A 15179-nucleotide genomic window follows, 5' to 3' on the forward strand; every position below is an offset into this window, starting at 1 on the left:
ATATGGGTGCCCATGTCTGGGTGATGCAGGCACCCAGAAACAGCAACCAAAAACCCGACTGTCCAGGTAAAACCATGATGGGTGGAAACCACATGAAGTCTCATTTGATGCTCTGAACCTTTGTTATCCTGAAGTCTTTGGGCTTTTCCTGTACTCTTCACTCACTCACCTTGTGCTCAGGGGCAGGAGGCTGGGGCGGAGGCATCTGTCTATAAATAGGTTGGTAATTTAAGACTCTCAGCACCAAAGCAGATCTCACTGGGACAGAAGAAGGGAGGAACTGCATTCTAGATAAAAAACAGTTTCTACAGCTTCTCTGCAGAGGGTTGGGCATGGAAGGAATGGAACCTCCCCAGAAAAGGGAACAGAGAGAGGAGGGGTTGGTCCAGCCCTTTAAAAACACAGAGACTGGATGAACCGGAAGAAGCTGGAGAAGGAGAGAGGCACAAGGGCGGCAGAGGGGACTCTTTGGTTGCAGGGCTCTGGCTATAGTAGAGAGAAAGTTTCAAGCTGGAGGAGAGGCCAGGAGTTCCAGGAGGTGGCCCCTGGACACCCCAAAGGGCTCTGAACAAATCCCAAAGTTTCCTCCAGGGTGATGTGGACAAAGTAATGCATGTTGGAAAACATCATTCCAAATATGCATATAAAATGATAGGGTCTAAATGAGTTCTTACCACTCAGGAAAGCGATCTTGGAGTCAGTCTATAGTTCTCTGAAAACATCCATTCAATTGGCAGAAACAGTCAAAAAAGGGAACAGAATGTTGGTAAAAATTAAGAAAGGGATAGATAATAAGATAGAGAATATCATAAAATCATGACTCGTGTGGAGAAAGTGTATACAGAAGTGTTCTTTACGCCTTCTCATAACACAAGAACAAAGGGTCACCAAATGAAATGAATAGGGAGCACGTTTAAAACAAAAAAAAAGGGAGCATTCCAACACATAATGCACAGTCAACCTGTGGAACTCCTTGCCAGAGGATGTGGGAAAGGTCACAACTATAACAGGTTTAAAAAAAGAGCTAGATAAAATCATAGAGGATAGCCCCATCAATGGCTATTAACCAGGATGGGCAGGGATGGTGTCCCTATCCTTTGTTTGCCAGAAGCTAGGAATGGATTCCCTCTGGAGTACTTGGCATTGGTCACTGTCGGAAGACAGGATACGGGGCTACATGGAGCTATGGTCTGGCCCAGTATGGCCGTTCTTATGATCTTATGTTCACTGAGGCAGGGAATGGTGTGCAGGTATTGTATTGTGTGTATTCGGTATCTCTTGTGCTGTCAAAAGAAAAGGAAATCTTTTAGAAACTCCCTTTGCAAGGCCTTAGGTCTGTTGCTTTAACAATCCTGTGCCTGGAAAAAGAGAAACTGGAAACAGAGTGAGCCCAAGAGGGAGCTCTGGCAAGGGTGTGCTGAAGCAATGGGAGAGTCTGGGAGAGCTGAACCATGTTAGGGTGAAGAGAACAGCTTGTGGACCTCTTCACACAGGTTTGGGATCACCCAGCCCCACTCCTCTTCCACTCACAGTCCCCTAGCATCCATGGAGCAGCTCTAGGTTTGCTGTCACAGACCTGCTCAAGCGCCCGTGGCTGAACACCCACCAGAAGGGTGCGTTTGGGTCCCACATACTGGACCCATGTGATTTTGAGTCAGAGCAGCATTCAGGTCCTGCCTTGAGCTCTGGGTTTCTAGCTCTGGGTCTCTAGGCCCAGTCTCGGGATGCAGCTTCCATTCTGGTGCCTCCCTCCGGGAGCGGGGAGCTGCACACCAAGCGCCAAGGCCCTGAGGCTAGTTTCCTTTGCTCTGTAGCTCGGCATGCTTTTCTCCTACGGTACAGAGGAGAATGCAGTCTTTTTCAGGACATGGATGTCTGTCTTATATAAAAATACAAATTAGGATTCAGAGAGCTCCAGTTCTATAGGTACATTGCTATGACACTCTGTATCCCCAAAGCAAAACCCTGGCACCCCACTTTCACCACTGTTATATAGTTGTCAAAATCTTGTACAAAATATGTCATGTGAGGAATCTATGGAAATGCTGTGGTTTGCTGCATGTGATTATCCTATTTGTGTCTGTATCATTTTTGCTGCTGAAGTAACAAATGCTGATGAGCTACCTGTATTTCAAATGTGTTTGCTCCTGTGGTAACTCCCACAAAGTAGTTTAAATCCAGTTTAGCCAGAACATTGCAAATGGATATTTGACTGGGTGGCTCATCGATGAACACAATGGGCCATGGTAGAAGCCTGTCCCCATCTGTAGCCGAAATATGGGTAATGGCCTCTGCTGTGACTCATCAAAGCATGGAAGGACATGTGGCCAGCTCATGTGACACGGGACTCCATCTTGTGCCTGTACTTTTCCACTAACTGTGCTGGTATCTCTGTTTGGGACAATAAAGTTCCCTCCACATGGCAGAAGCTAGAAAAGGGGGAAGTGTTATCACCACCTGTTCTCACTCCCCCCACAACTCAACACTTTAGAACACAGCTAGAAGAAAAAAAACTTTGACTGGAGAGGTGGTCAGTGGTTGGAAAGGAGAAAAGCAGGAACCCCTTCAAAAGTCCACCAGTCAGAACCATTGTGTCCTGCATACAACGAGGCAGGTGATATTGCTGAATACTTCACTAGCTTTGAGACACTATGTGATTCCTATGATTCCTGATACCCACTTTAGTTGCAAAGTTAATTGGTGAAGATCTGGATATAGTCAATAAAATGCTAATTGAGAATCTTTTAGATTTTTCTAATTTCAAAGAAATGGATTTGAAACAATTTCAGATTACAATGTTTTTTATAAAAAAAATTGTCATGTAATGTATCATTGGAAAAGTTATCATTTGCAGAACATGATTATCCTACTTGTATGCATGTATTCTTTTTGTACCTAAAGTTATGAATATTGACGATGTACCAGTATTTCAAATGTGTTTGCTCTTTGGTAACAGCCACAATGTAGTTCACATCCCATCTAGACAGCATTTGATGAATGAACCATTCAAGGTAATGATGCATTAAGAAACATGATAGGCCCTAGAAGAAGATTATCCCCACCTCATGGATTTCCCTGCAAATGTTCGAGCCAGGATATGGATAATGGCTCCGCTATGAATTATCGAAGCATGCAAGGGCATGTGACCAGCTCATGTGACACTGGACTCCATCTTGTGCCTGAAGATTCCCATTAACTCACTGGGGGCTTTTGCTTGGAAAAATGAAGTTCCCTCCACATGGCAGAAGCTGTAATGGGGGAAAGGGACATTGTCACTTGGACTCACTCCCCCCACAACTCAACACCCGGAACCACCTTAGGAATAAGGGCCGAACTGGGGATGTTACCCCAAACTGAAGGGATTTCTAGCCTGTGTATGAAAGATGGGTGGGCTGTTTGTCCCATCAGGGTGAGGCACTACATGATTCAACTCCTGTCTAGCGTATAGAACTTAGATTGATTTTGTTTATTTCTTAAGTAACCAACTTTGATGTGTTTTCTGTAACTTATGTAACTTTGGCACCCTCGTGGCCAAGACGGAGCCTGGTCTGCAGGCAGCTCTGGCCAAGAGATGGCGCGAGCAGGAATGCAGCAGGGAAAATCCTTCTACACCAAGGGCACCTGTTCCAAACTCCCCAAAGTGAACACACCCACCCACCGGAAAAGTACAGGAGATATAACAAAGGGAGATATTTATTTACAGAGGGATGAGAGGAGAAAAACAACCAGCGGACGTATAGGGGGAGCAGTAGAAAAAGGGTTGCATCCAAAGCAAGGCCCTATAGGCCCAGTGGGAGCACAGGCTGCCAGGGCAGACGCCCAGCAATGCGTCTGCACACAGAGTTCAGAAGTCCCGAGCAATGTTCCAGTCCAGTGGGGAGTCTTGGGTGCTCCTGGTCATCTTCGGCGCCAGTGAACTTTCCCCAACAAACCCCTCCGGTGCCCTCTTCTGCCGCTCTCTGCAAAGCTACCCAGAGCGACCACCTCCCCACTTAACTAGCTACAGCCTCCCTCCTTAGTCCCAATGCAGAGTCACCAGCCCCAGGTCTCACAGCTCCATGCAGCTCTGGGCAGCAGTGATACTGGGTGAGCTCCGGCCTGTCCTTCTCGGGCGATTCCTCCCTGGCACAGTGCTCCTCAGGCTCCTGTCCTGGGGTGTCCCTGATCGGCCGCCCTGTCCTTCCCAGGCTTCAGGCAGGTTCTCTCTCCTCCCCTTTGTCTGGGGCCTCCCGGCTGCACCCCTTCTCTCCCCAGACTCCAGAGCCACCCCCCGCAAGTTTCCCTCCTTTCTCTCACTGCTTCCCCTCCCCAATCGGAAAAAGATTTAAAGGGGCCATGCTCTCTAAACCCCAAGGGTTACACTTATAACAATTTAAAATCCATCTTTCTGAATTTAGTACATCTGCTTTCTATTTATTTACCTAAAACAGTGTGTTATTTGAAGTATAAAGGGAAATCTGCTCAGCAACAGGGGCTGGTGAATTGTCCTCTCCACATTGAGGGAAGGGGGCAGGGCAATAAACTTACACTGGTCAGTCTTCTGACAAGGGCAAGACAGTACAGCTCTGAGGACCTAGGCTGGGGAGCTGGGGGAACTGGCTGGAGCCTCTCTCTTGTTGGTTCACGAGTGGCTAGTGAAAGTTTTCATGTAAGTTCAGGTGTGTCTGTCTGTGTATGACTGTGTAAGTGCAAGACCTGGAGGGGCTTGCTGCTTTTCACAACCTCACAGGCTGTTTCAGGTTGCACCCTACAGAAGTCCGTCGAGCCTCTTAGGATATAGATATTCAGGCCTGCCTGGAAAGGCCTGTACTTTAAGAATTTAGGTGTATTCTTATCACTTGGCTAGTTAGAGGTATAAAAGAAAGAATCAAAATCACTGTCTGCCAATGTAAGGTCCTTCTCTTACTGTGACATTCTGGGGCCCTGTTCTTAGGCTAAGGCCTTTGGCTAAGCAGCAGAGGCAGCCATAAGCTGGGAAGCGACCGGTCACCTCCTCGCATTCCAACCTAGTCGCATTGAAAAAAGGTGCTATTGGGCTGTTAGGCACTATCAGGACAGGATTGTATTCCTATCCCCTCCAGAGAAAGGGAAGTGCCTAGAAAATGTAAAAGGAAACTTAGTTTGATAGCATCCTGTCTGGCAAGAACTCACTTATCAATAGCTGGGATGTGAAATCCTCACTTCTGTACTGTCTTGCCATTATAGTTCCCACTTTGCTATTGTTTGTCTGTATAATCTCTGTCTGGTTCTGTGATTGTTCCTGTCTGCTGTATAATTAATTTTGCTGGGTGTAAACTAATTAAGATGGTGGGATATAATTGGTTACATAATCATGTTACAATATGTTAGGATTGGTTAGTTAAATTTTAGTAGAATGATTGGTTAAGGTATAGCTAAGAATATTACTATATAAATTAGGGGCAAACAGGAAGTAAGTTGGGATTCAGAAATAAGGAAAAGGAACTTGTATTTAAGCTTGCTGGAAGTTCACCCCAATAAACATCGAATTGTTTGCACCTTCGGACTTTGGGTATTGTTGCTCTCTGTTCATGTGAGAAGGACCAGGGAAGTGGGAGAGTGAAGGAATAAGCTCTCTAACAGAGCCTACCCAATGAACAGGCCCTACGACAGTATGAGTCCATTTCCCACTTATCATGGCCTCAGTTACTGATGGAGAAACCATTTTTATGGCAGAGATCTCAGAACTCCTGGGTCTGTCATTCTCTGTTTGATTTTGGCCAAGTCATGTCTCCCTGTACCTCAGTTTACCTATGGATATAATGCGGATGTGTACATAGTGATTTTTGTTTGCTAGCTCTTTTGAAGATCCTTCAATGACAGGTTTCAGAGTAGCAGCCGTGTTAGTCTGTATCCACAAAAAGGAAAGGAGGAGCTGTAGCGCATTAAAGCTTATGCTCAAATAAATGTGTTACTCTCTAAGATGCCACAAGTCCTCCTGTTCAAAGAAAGGTTCTACGTGGTGTGATAATAGTAACTGATGAGAATTACTGATCTCTGATCCTGTAGCGAAAATCCCTTGTGCCTCCAGAAAGTGTTCGTGTCTCCCCTCAGTCATCTTTCTCCAGGTCCGTCTGTTGACTATCTACCCATCCCTCCTGGACATTTCGACAACATCAGACCCTACGAGACCGAGTCACTTTCCCTAGGTTTCTTAGTAATCAACTATAATTTTTAATTATACACAAATACACAGAGCAGCCAATTCCCCTCTGACTCAGTGGAGAGCCCAAGAGTTCTCATCTCCCTTTGGGAAGTTCCCACAATTATTGGTTGTTGTTGAAGCTGAATAACAAACACAGAAGTATAGACATGGAAACAGAGACATGAGCTAGAGAGTGTCTGGTCTCCAGCCTGTTTACATCCAGATGCTGCTTCTCCCCTAGAGGCCGAGCAAACCCCCCTGGGACTGCACAGAGCTATAGAATAAACAATGCACAGTGCTGTCAGCTCTCCGTGTGGGATGTTGCTGCAGATGCTGGGATGAGAGAAGTGTGGGACATGGATACATGAGGAGGATCCCCAGCAAAGACAATTCCATCTCAGAAATCACAGGTACCATCTCTTTCAGTTCGACAGACCAAGTGCAATGTATGCATGATGGGATAGAGAATAGGTCTGAATTCATTTCTGCTCTGCACAGCCGCTATACATCCCAGGCCCCTTGCCACAGGTGCTGAATTTCCACTAGTACCATGAGCCAAAATGCCCCTCTTTGCTGTGACCCTCGGTGATGGCTCCAGCCCTAAGGTGGCTTCATTTCCGTCACACAGTGGATCCTTCAGGATGAAAGTTGTTAGTCGAGGTCCAGTACAAGGCCAGATTCAGAGGCCGCAGGCAGTAGTTTGCTCAGGTCCCAGTGAAGCGTTGTGGCATCCCCGCTGTTGTGTTTTAAGTGTAGATGAGCCCTCAAGCAGATCATCCAGGAAAACATCCAGTCTGGAGTAAGAACTGAGAAAAAACCTCAGGGGCCAGCTGTGTGTTAATGCACAGATGCCGCCACCTCCTCCCCTTGCAATTTAGGGCTTTGGCTGTTAACTGGGTGGTGTGGGGGGTGGGTGTTACCAGACTTTATCTGCTGAAAAGCATGGAGGTGCTACGGCTCCTCACGCGCTTAAATATGACAATTGTTCAACATGGGCAAGACATCTTCTCCCTTAGCTTCATGCTAGAAGTGGGCTGAACTCTTATGCCTGATACTTTCAAAATTAAATTCAGCCGGAAGTAGACACCCTGCTTTGTAAATTTCAGGTACATGGCTGGTAAAGGTATATGCAATTGAAAATGAAATCTTGTAAGTCAAGATGTCTGACAGACTTAACTATGCCATTAAAACTATGGAGGAACATTGCCATGTAGATCAAGAGGCAATGGGTTTGAACTACAGCATGGCAGATTTAGATTTAATCTCAGATAAACTTCCCAACTGTAAGAACAGGAGGACAATGGAATATAAAATCCTAGTGTCAACCAGGTCTTACTCAAGCAAAAGTTATGGGGCTCAGTACTGGGGTAACTGGGTGAAATTTAAATCCCTGTTGTCAAGGTTCCTCCCCCACTCTGAACTCTAGGGTACAGATGTGGGGACTTGCATGAAAACCTCCTAAGCTTACTTTTACCAGCTTAGGTTAAAACTTCCCCAAGGTACAAATTAATTTTATCCTTTGTCCTTGGAATATCCACTGCCACCACCAAACTCTAACTGGGTTTACTGGGAAACGTAGTTTGGACAGGTCTTTCCCCCCAAAATCCTCCCAACCCTTGCACCCCACTTCCTGGGAAAGATTTGGTAAAAATCCTCACCAATTTGCATAGGTGACCACAGACCCAAACCCTTGGATCTGAGAACAATGAAAAAGCATGACGTTTTCTTACAAGAAGAATTTTAATAGAAATAGAAGTAAATAGAAGTAAAGGAATCACCCTTGTAAAATCAGGATGGTAGATACCTTACAGGGTAGATACAGGGGAATTAGATTCAAAACATAAAGAATCCCTCTAGGCAAAACCTTAAGTTACAAAAAAGACACACAGACAGAAATAGTCGTTCTATTCAGCACAATTCTTTTCTCAGCCATTTAAAGAAATCATAATCTAACACATACCTAGCTAGATTACTTCCTAAAAGTTCTTAGACTCCATTCCTGTTCTATCCCCGGCAAAAGCAGCATACCGATAGACACAGACCCTTTGTTTCTCTCCCTCCTCCCAGCTTTTGAAAGTATCTTGTCTCCTCATTGGTCATTCTGGTCAGGTGCCAGCGAGGTTACCTTTAGCTTCTTAACCCTTTACAGGTGAGAGGATTTTTCCTCTGGCCATGAGGGATTTTAAAGGGGTTTACCCTTCCCTTTATATTTATGACACCTGTGTAATCCAGGAGGTCAGACTGGATGATCTGATGGTCCCTTCTGATTTTGAAGCCTATGAATTTATTGATATATAAAATAGTTCAGACAATGGCCAATGGCCAATCCATTTGTGAATCCCATTCAGCTAAGCTTTTTGCTCCAATAATATCTGTGGCAAGTAGTTCCACAGGCCAAATATGGGTTGTATATACAGTTTTCCTTTATGAATTGTCTATGTTCAGACTTTCAATGTAATTGAATGTTCCCTTGTTCGTGTGTTGTCCGACAGAATACATATAAATGCATGAACTACTTTCTATATCAATAGTTTCATAGGCGTCAAAATCAGAAGGGACCGTCAGATCATGTGGTCTTTTATATCATGGAATCAAAGAGTGATAGGATTACAAGGGGGCTACAATGATCAGCTAGTCTAACCCCCTGCCAAGATGCATGATTTGTTGTGACTAAACCATCCAAGACAGATAACTATCCAGCCTCCTGTTGAAAACCTCTAGTGAAGGACTTTCCACTACCTGCCTGGGCGTCAGTTCCATTGGCCTCTTGTTCTCACAGTTGGGAAGTTTATCAGAGATTAAATCTAAATCTGCCATGCTGTAGTTTGAACCCATTGCCTCTTGATCTATGTGGCTACGTTCCTCCGCATCTTTAATGGCAGCCTTTCAAGTATCTCAAGACTGTTGTCATATCCCCCCTTAATTCTCCCTTTTCCATACTAAACATACCCTTTTCCTTTGGCCTTTGCTCATATGGCTTGCATTCCATCCTGTGGATCATCTTTCTCACTCTCCTTTGGATCCTTCTCAGTTTCTCTACATCCCTCCTATATATTGGAAACCCAAACTGGACACAATACTCCAGCTGAGGCCTCACCATGACCAAGAAAAGGGCTACTCTCCCCTCCCGTGACTGGCAAGCTATGCCTCTACTAATGCAAATGAAAATTGCATTTGTTCTTTTTTGCAATCGAAAAAAAAAACAAAACCCACACCCCTGAGAGATGTAGCTAGAGCAACCTAACCCTGGTATATACAGCATGAGGTCTACCAAAGAATTCTTCATCGACCTAGCTACCACCTCTCGGAGAGGTGGATTAACTTCGCTGACAGGAGTACCCCCACTGAAGTACCCACAGGGCTCTTGGTGGTGGAAATGGGTCACTGTTGAGGATAACATCCACCTTCCTAGAAAAACAGCAGGTCTGTGGCACATCACCACAGATACTGTTTGCCTCCCTTGCCTTCTGGTATGCGTGCCTCAGCTCCTTCCCCTTTGCTGTGTCCTGATCATAGCTCTTTTCCCACAAGCTGCACAAAATCTGCCCCATAGGTATTGACGTTCCTACAGCTGGAGTGCATCTGGGAACGCACAGCCTCCTCTCCCCAAATACTGAGCAGATCCAGCAGATCCACAGTAGCCCAAGCTCTGAGCCGCCATGGCCACCTAGGAAAGTGTGATGTGAGCACTCCACACCCAGCAAACAGGAAGGGGAATTTCAAATTTTCCGAGACTTTAAACAGGGACGGGCGGAAGCTGTTCACCTGGATTGGTGAGGCCTCATCTGGAGTACTGTGTCCAGTTTTGGGCCCCACACTACCAGAAGGATGTGGATAAATTGGAGAGAGTCCAGCAAAGGGCAACAAAAATGATTAGGGGTCTGGAACACATGACTTATGAGGAGAGGCTGAGGGAACTGGGATTGTTTAGTCTGCAGAAGAGAAGAATGAGGGGGGATTTGATCGCTGCTTTCAACTACCTGAAAGGGGGTTCCAAAGAGGATGGCTCTAGACTGTTCTCAATGGTAGCAGATGACAGAACGAGGAGTAATGGTCTCAAGTTGCAGTGGGGGAGGTTTAGATTGGATATTAGGAAAAACTTTTTCACTATGAGGGTGGTGAAACACTGGAATGCGTTACCTAGGGAGGTGGTGGAATCTCCTTCCTTAGAACTTGGTCCTGCTTCGAGCAGGGGGTTGGACTAGATGACCTTCTGGGGTCCCTTCCAACCCTGATATTCTATGATTCTATGATTCTGTGGAGGGGAGAGGAGTTGAAACTGTTCACCAGAGCACTCAGGATGGGCAATGTGGGATGCCTTGTGGAGTCCAGTTACAGGGATAAAAACAAGCAAAAGTGTCTACACTGGCAATTTGCCAACAAAACTTTTGCATAAAACTCTTCCCAAGGTGGTTATTTTCTGACACTGAAACTGAGGACTTCTACCACTGAAAGTGGCTTTGCAGTGTGTACACCCCCACTGTTTCCTTGGCTAAATCTACTTATTTCCGAAAAAAAACATGGTAGTGTAGACAAGGCCTAAGGAACACTGATGGATAACCAGTATCCACACTTCTATTTCCTTCTGGTGCTTAGTAAGATTTCCCACACCATGGAGTGTAGGAATTATTGAGCAGGGAGCACCATAAAATATGGAATTGGCATTAGTAGGGTAAGTTCTTCATAATTCATTTCTCTGAATAATGAAAATGTCATTTTTCAGTGTGTCAAGAACGACCAATCTGCTTCCCCCATGAGAACAGCCTCCATGCAGTGTCTCATATTCACATTGTCTCTTCATCCAGGTATATGTGCTGTGACCGTCACCCTAGACCCTGGGCACATACAGGAAGTCAGGGGAACATATGCTACATGCAAGAGACACCGTTCTGCCTCAGAGTTGGACACCTTCTCCCCTACTCCATGTCAGATTCCAACACAACCGACTTCACCAACCCCTCCACCTTCATCCTGCTGGGCATTCCTGGGCTGGAGGCGGCCCATATCTGGATCTCCATCCCCTTCTGCACCATGTATGTCATAGCCATCTTTGGGAACTTCACCATCCTGTTCATTGTGAAGGTGGAACCAAGCCTCCATGGGCCCATGTACTATTTCCTCTGCATGCTGGCCGTCACTGACCTGGTCCTGTCCACATCCACCCTGCCTAAAATGCTAAGCATCTTCTGGTTCAATTCCAGGGAGATCGATTTCAGTGCCTGCCTCACCCAGATGTACTTCATTCTCATCTCATCTGTGTTGGAGTCTGGGATCCTCATAGCCATGGCTCTGGATCGCTATGTGGCCATCTGCCATCCCCTGAGACATTCCACCACCCTGACAAACGCCATGGTGGCCAAAATCGGCCTGGCCGTGCTGCTCCGTGGCATCATAGTCATACTGCCCTTTCCCATCCTAGCGAGGCTGTGGCCATATTGCAGAACCAACGTCATCCCCCAGCCCTACTGTGCCCACATAGCCGTGGTGAACCTGGCCTGCGCCGACACCCATGTTAGTAGTTACTACGGCCTCTTTGTGTTATTGTTTGTGATGGGTCTGGATGGGATTTTTATTGCCGTATCCTATACCCAGATCCTCAGGGTCATCTTCATCCTCCCCACAAAAGATGCATGGGACAAGACTTTGGGGACCTGCGGCTCTCACCTTTTTGTCATTTTAGCCTTTTACATCCCAAGTCTCATCATGTCCCTCATGCACAGATTTGCCCAAAATGTGCCCCTGCATTTCCACGTTCTCATTGGCAATGTGTACCTCTTCATGCCCCCCATGTTAAACCCCATAATCTATGGGGTGAGGACGAAACAGATCCGGGACAGGCTGCTCCGGCTCTTTACTCATACAGGGGCCTGAAGTTTTCTCCTGGTGCTCTGGCTCTCAGACCAAGATCTGGACAGACCTGGCTGGTGAAATGGTGCTAGGACCCCTTCTCTGAATCACTGACTGGACAGTCAAAGTGACATTAAACCCTTTCCTGGCCTTTCCATGCTGTGTCAGTGTGACAAACTGAGTAATCTTTTTTTGTGTACAACTCATTCTCCCTTAGGATCACCACCTTTCTAATTGCTTTTAACTGGACCTCTGAGGCCCCACACCCAGCCCTGCCTATTCCTCAAGGCCCTGCTCCCTGCCCCACCTCTTTCCACAAGGCCGCTTCCCCTCTCCCACCTATTCCCCAAGGCCCCGCTCCGATCTCAACATCTTCTCCCAGAGCCCCACCCCTGTTACTCACTCCCCTCCTCTCCAACCCCATCCACTTACTGGATCATCTGCATCTTCCTCCTCCCCAGCCTGGGCTCCCTCTGCCCCGGGGCTGGGACGGGACCTGCTGCAGGCTGGCAAGGACCCTGCAGGGAGGATGCAGCAGGCAGGCCAGTCCGAAGCAGAGGGGGAAGCTAGGAAACCATATAAAATCAGCTGTGGGTTAGGAGCAGGGCTGAGAGGCAGGCAGCCGAGATTGTGCATCATTCAGCATGTGGGCCCGAAAGCTCAGCTGCAAAGTCCTGAGGGCAGAGACCATCCTGTGGCTCATTTCTTTAGCTTTCAGCGAAAGTCTCAAGTTGCAGTGGGGGAGGTCTAAGTTGGATATTAGGAAACACTATTTCACTGGGAGGGTGGTGAAGCACTGGAATGGATTCCTTAGGGAGGTGGTTAAATCTCCTTATTTAGAAGTATTTAAGGCCTGGCTTGATAACGCCCTGGCTGTGATGATTTAGTTGGGGATCGGTCCTGCTTTGAGCAGGGGGTTGGACTAGATGACCTCCTGAGGTCCCTTCCAACCCTGATATTCTATGATTCTATGATTTGTTCCTTCTGGCCGGGGGCCTGTGTTGGGGGCTTATTCCTTCACCCACTTACTTCCCTGGTCCTTCTCGCATGAACAGAGAGCAACAATACCCGAAGTCCAAAGGTGCAAACAATTCGATGTTTATTGGGCTGAACTTCCAGCAAGCATGATTCCAGTTTCCTTCCTTAGTGTCCCCCTTCCCAGCTCTGACACCACAGAGCCTTACACCTGTGTCCCTGTTCCCATTCCTACCCTTAGCCAAACATGATTCCAACTTTCTTACTCCCATTCCCTGTTCCCATTTCCCCCTTTAGCAAAACATGATTCCAATTTTCTTACCCCCATTCCCTGCTCCCATTTCCCACACCCACATGCCCACACCCACCTCCACCCACACCCACATGCCCAGTCACTGCCTCATTGACTACAGATTATATAGTAAAACTTGAGTTCTGCTAAGCTATACCTTAACCAATCATTTTCCTGAAATTTAACTAACCAATCCTAACATATTGTAACATGATTATGTAACCAATTATATCCCACCACCTTATTTAGTTTTCACCCAGCAAAATTAATTATACAGCAGACAGAAACAATCACAGAACCAGACAGAGATTATACAGACAAACAATAGCAAAGTGGGAACTACAATGACAAGACAACACAGAAGTGAGGATTTCACATCCCAGCTAGGGATAAGTGAGTTCTTGCCAGACAGGATGCTATCAAACTAAGTTTCCTTTTACATTTTCTAGGCACTTCCCTTTCTCTGGAGGTGATAGGAACTATCAGGACAGGATTGTATCCTAACAGCCGAATAGCACCTTACTTCAGTGTGACTAGTTTGGAATGTGAGGAGGTGACCGGTCGCTTCCCAGCTAATGGCTGCCTCTGCTGCTTAGCCAAAGGCCTTAGCCTAAGAACAGGGCCTCAGACTGTCACAGTGAGAGAAGGCCCTTACACCAGCAGACAGTGATTTTGATTCTTTCTTTTATACCTCTATCACTAGCCAAGTGATAAGAATACACCTAAATTCTTAGAGTATAGGCCTTTACAGACAGGCCTGAATATCTATATCCTAACACTCCACCCCTTTTTTTTTCTTTTTCTTTTGGGATCCTCCTGCCCAGGTATCCCTGGAAAAGCATAGGACATATGGCGACATTTCCTGATAGGGCCAGTCATCAAGGTGGAAGGTGTCGATATTCTATTTGTTCCACTGCCCCTTGTGTAGTCTACTGCCCTGCACCTCTCTCGTACGGGCATACCACACCTATTCCAATTAGTGTCACAGACTTCCCATTAGAGTGGGCCCGAGAAGGTTGGGTCCGGGTTGTCTAGTACACTGCAGGGTGCAGAGGGCTTATTCCATTACTTATAGGTTATCTCCCTGTGCAACGTAACACAAGTACAGTTAACAATACAAAATTCACAGCAACACCGAGTCCTGGCCACTGCAGTATGGTCCAACATCCGAGACACCCCCAAAACACTGCCTCTCCTCCTTCGACGGGGTCACGATCTTATGTGTCCAGTTGCTGGCAGTTGCAACAAGCTGCCCCTGCAGGTTTTGCTTGCTTTTGTCCATATCATAAGTCCATTGAATGTTCACAGAGAAATGGGATATTGTCCAAACCAGCTTGACCACTTGGTATGGAATCAGGCAGTAAGCCCTGGTTTGATTATTCACAGCAATAAGATTCACAGATCCATCTGTGCACCAAAGTTCAGATAGCAGCATGTAAATGTGTGTAGTTTGGTTATGGGCTGGTGTAATTGCGCCCCCAGTAATATGTACATTCCCAGCAAAACATCTTATACACAGTACACCCAATTGTCCACCCCTTGCATAGGCCATTGATCCTGCTCCTCTATAGTCATAGGAGAGGGGCACATCCAAACATCTTCTATTGATTTACACTATTTTACACACCTCTCCATTAATTCCCAGTGAGCTCCTCCCCTTCTCATTATTTCCATAGGGCTTGTGGGGACCACCTTAGTTGCCATTCCATTTCCAGGTACCACAGTAGCTATTACACAGGTGCTGGCCTCCTAGCTGAGAATTTGCATTCCCATACACATCTTCCCCCAGGGTCAGCCTTTTGAAGCCATCCGCCACCCACATCATGAGGTTTTCTGTTCATTAAAACACAACAATGCTAGCAACAAGACAAACACCACAGACAAACAACACAAAACATAGAT

The 15179-nt window shown here is 46.4% G+C and overlaps 1 protein-coding gene across 1 annotated transcript; it reads left to right on the forward strand.

The window, feature by feature from the left end:
* The first annotated feature begins 11035 nt into the window (after positions 1-11035).
* Positions 11036-12034, forward strand: LOC144277710 (olfactory receptor 52K2-like). The gene has a single exon (XM_077838664.1). The coding sequence runs from the start codon at positions 11036-11038 to the stop codon at positions 12032-12034; it is 999 nt and encodes a 332-aa protein (XP_077694790.1).
* The last annotated feature ends 3145 nt before the right edge of the window (positions 12035-15179 follow it).

Source organism: Eretmochelys imbricata, chromosome 1, assembly GCF_965152235.1.
Source record: "Eretmochelys imbricata isolate rEreImb1 chromosome 1, rEreImb1.hap1, whole genome shotgun sequence".
In the NCBI taxonomy this organism is placed as follows: Eukaryota; Metazoa; Chordata; order Testudines; family Cheloniidae; genus Eretmochelys; species Eretmochelys imbricata.

Excerpts from the sequence above, each read along its gene's own strand:
- LOC144277710 (XM_077838664.1), top strand. The coding sequence starts at position 11,036 with ATGCAAGAGACACCGTTCTGCCTCAGAGTTGGACACCTTCTCCCCTAC.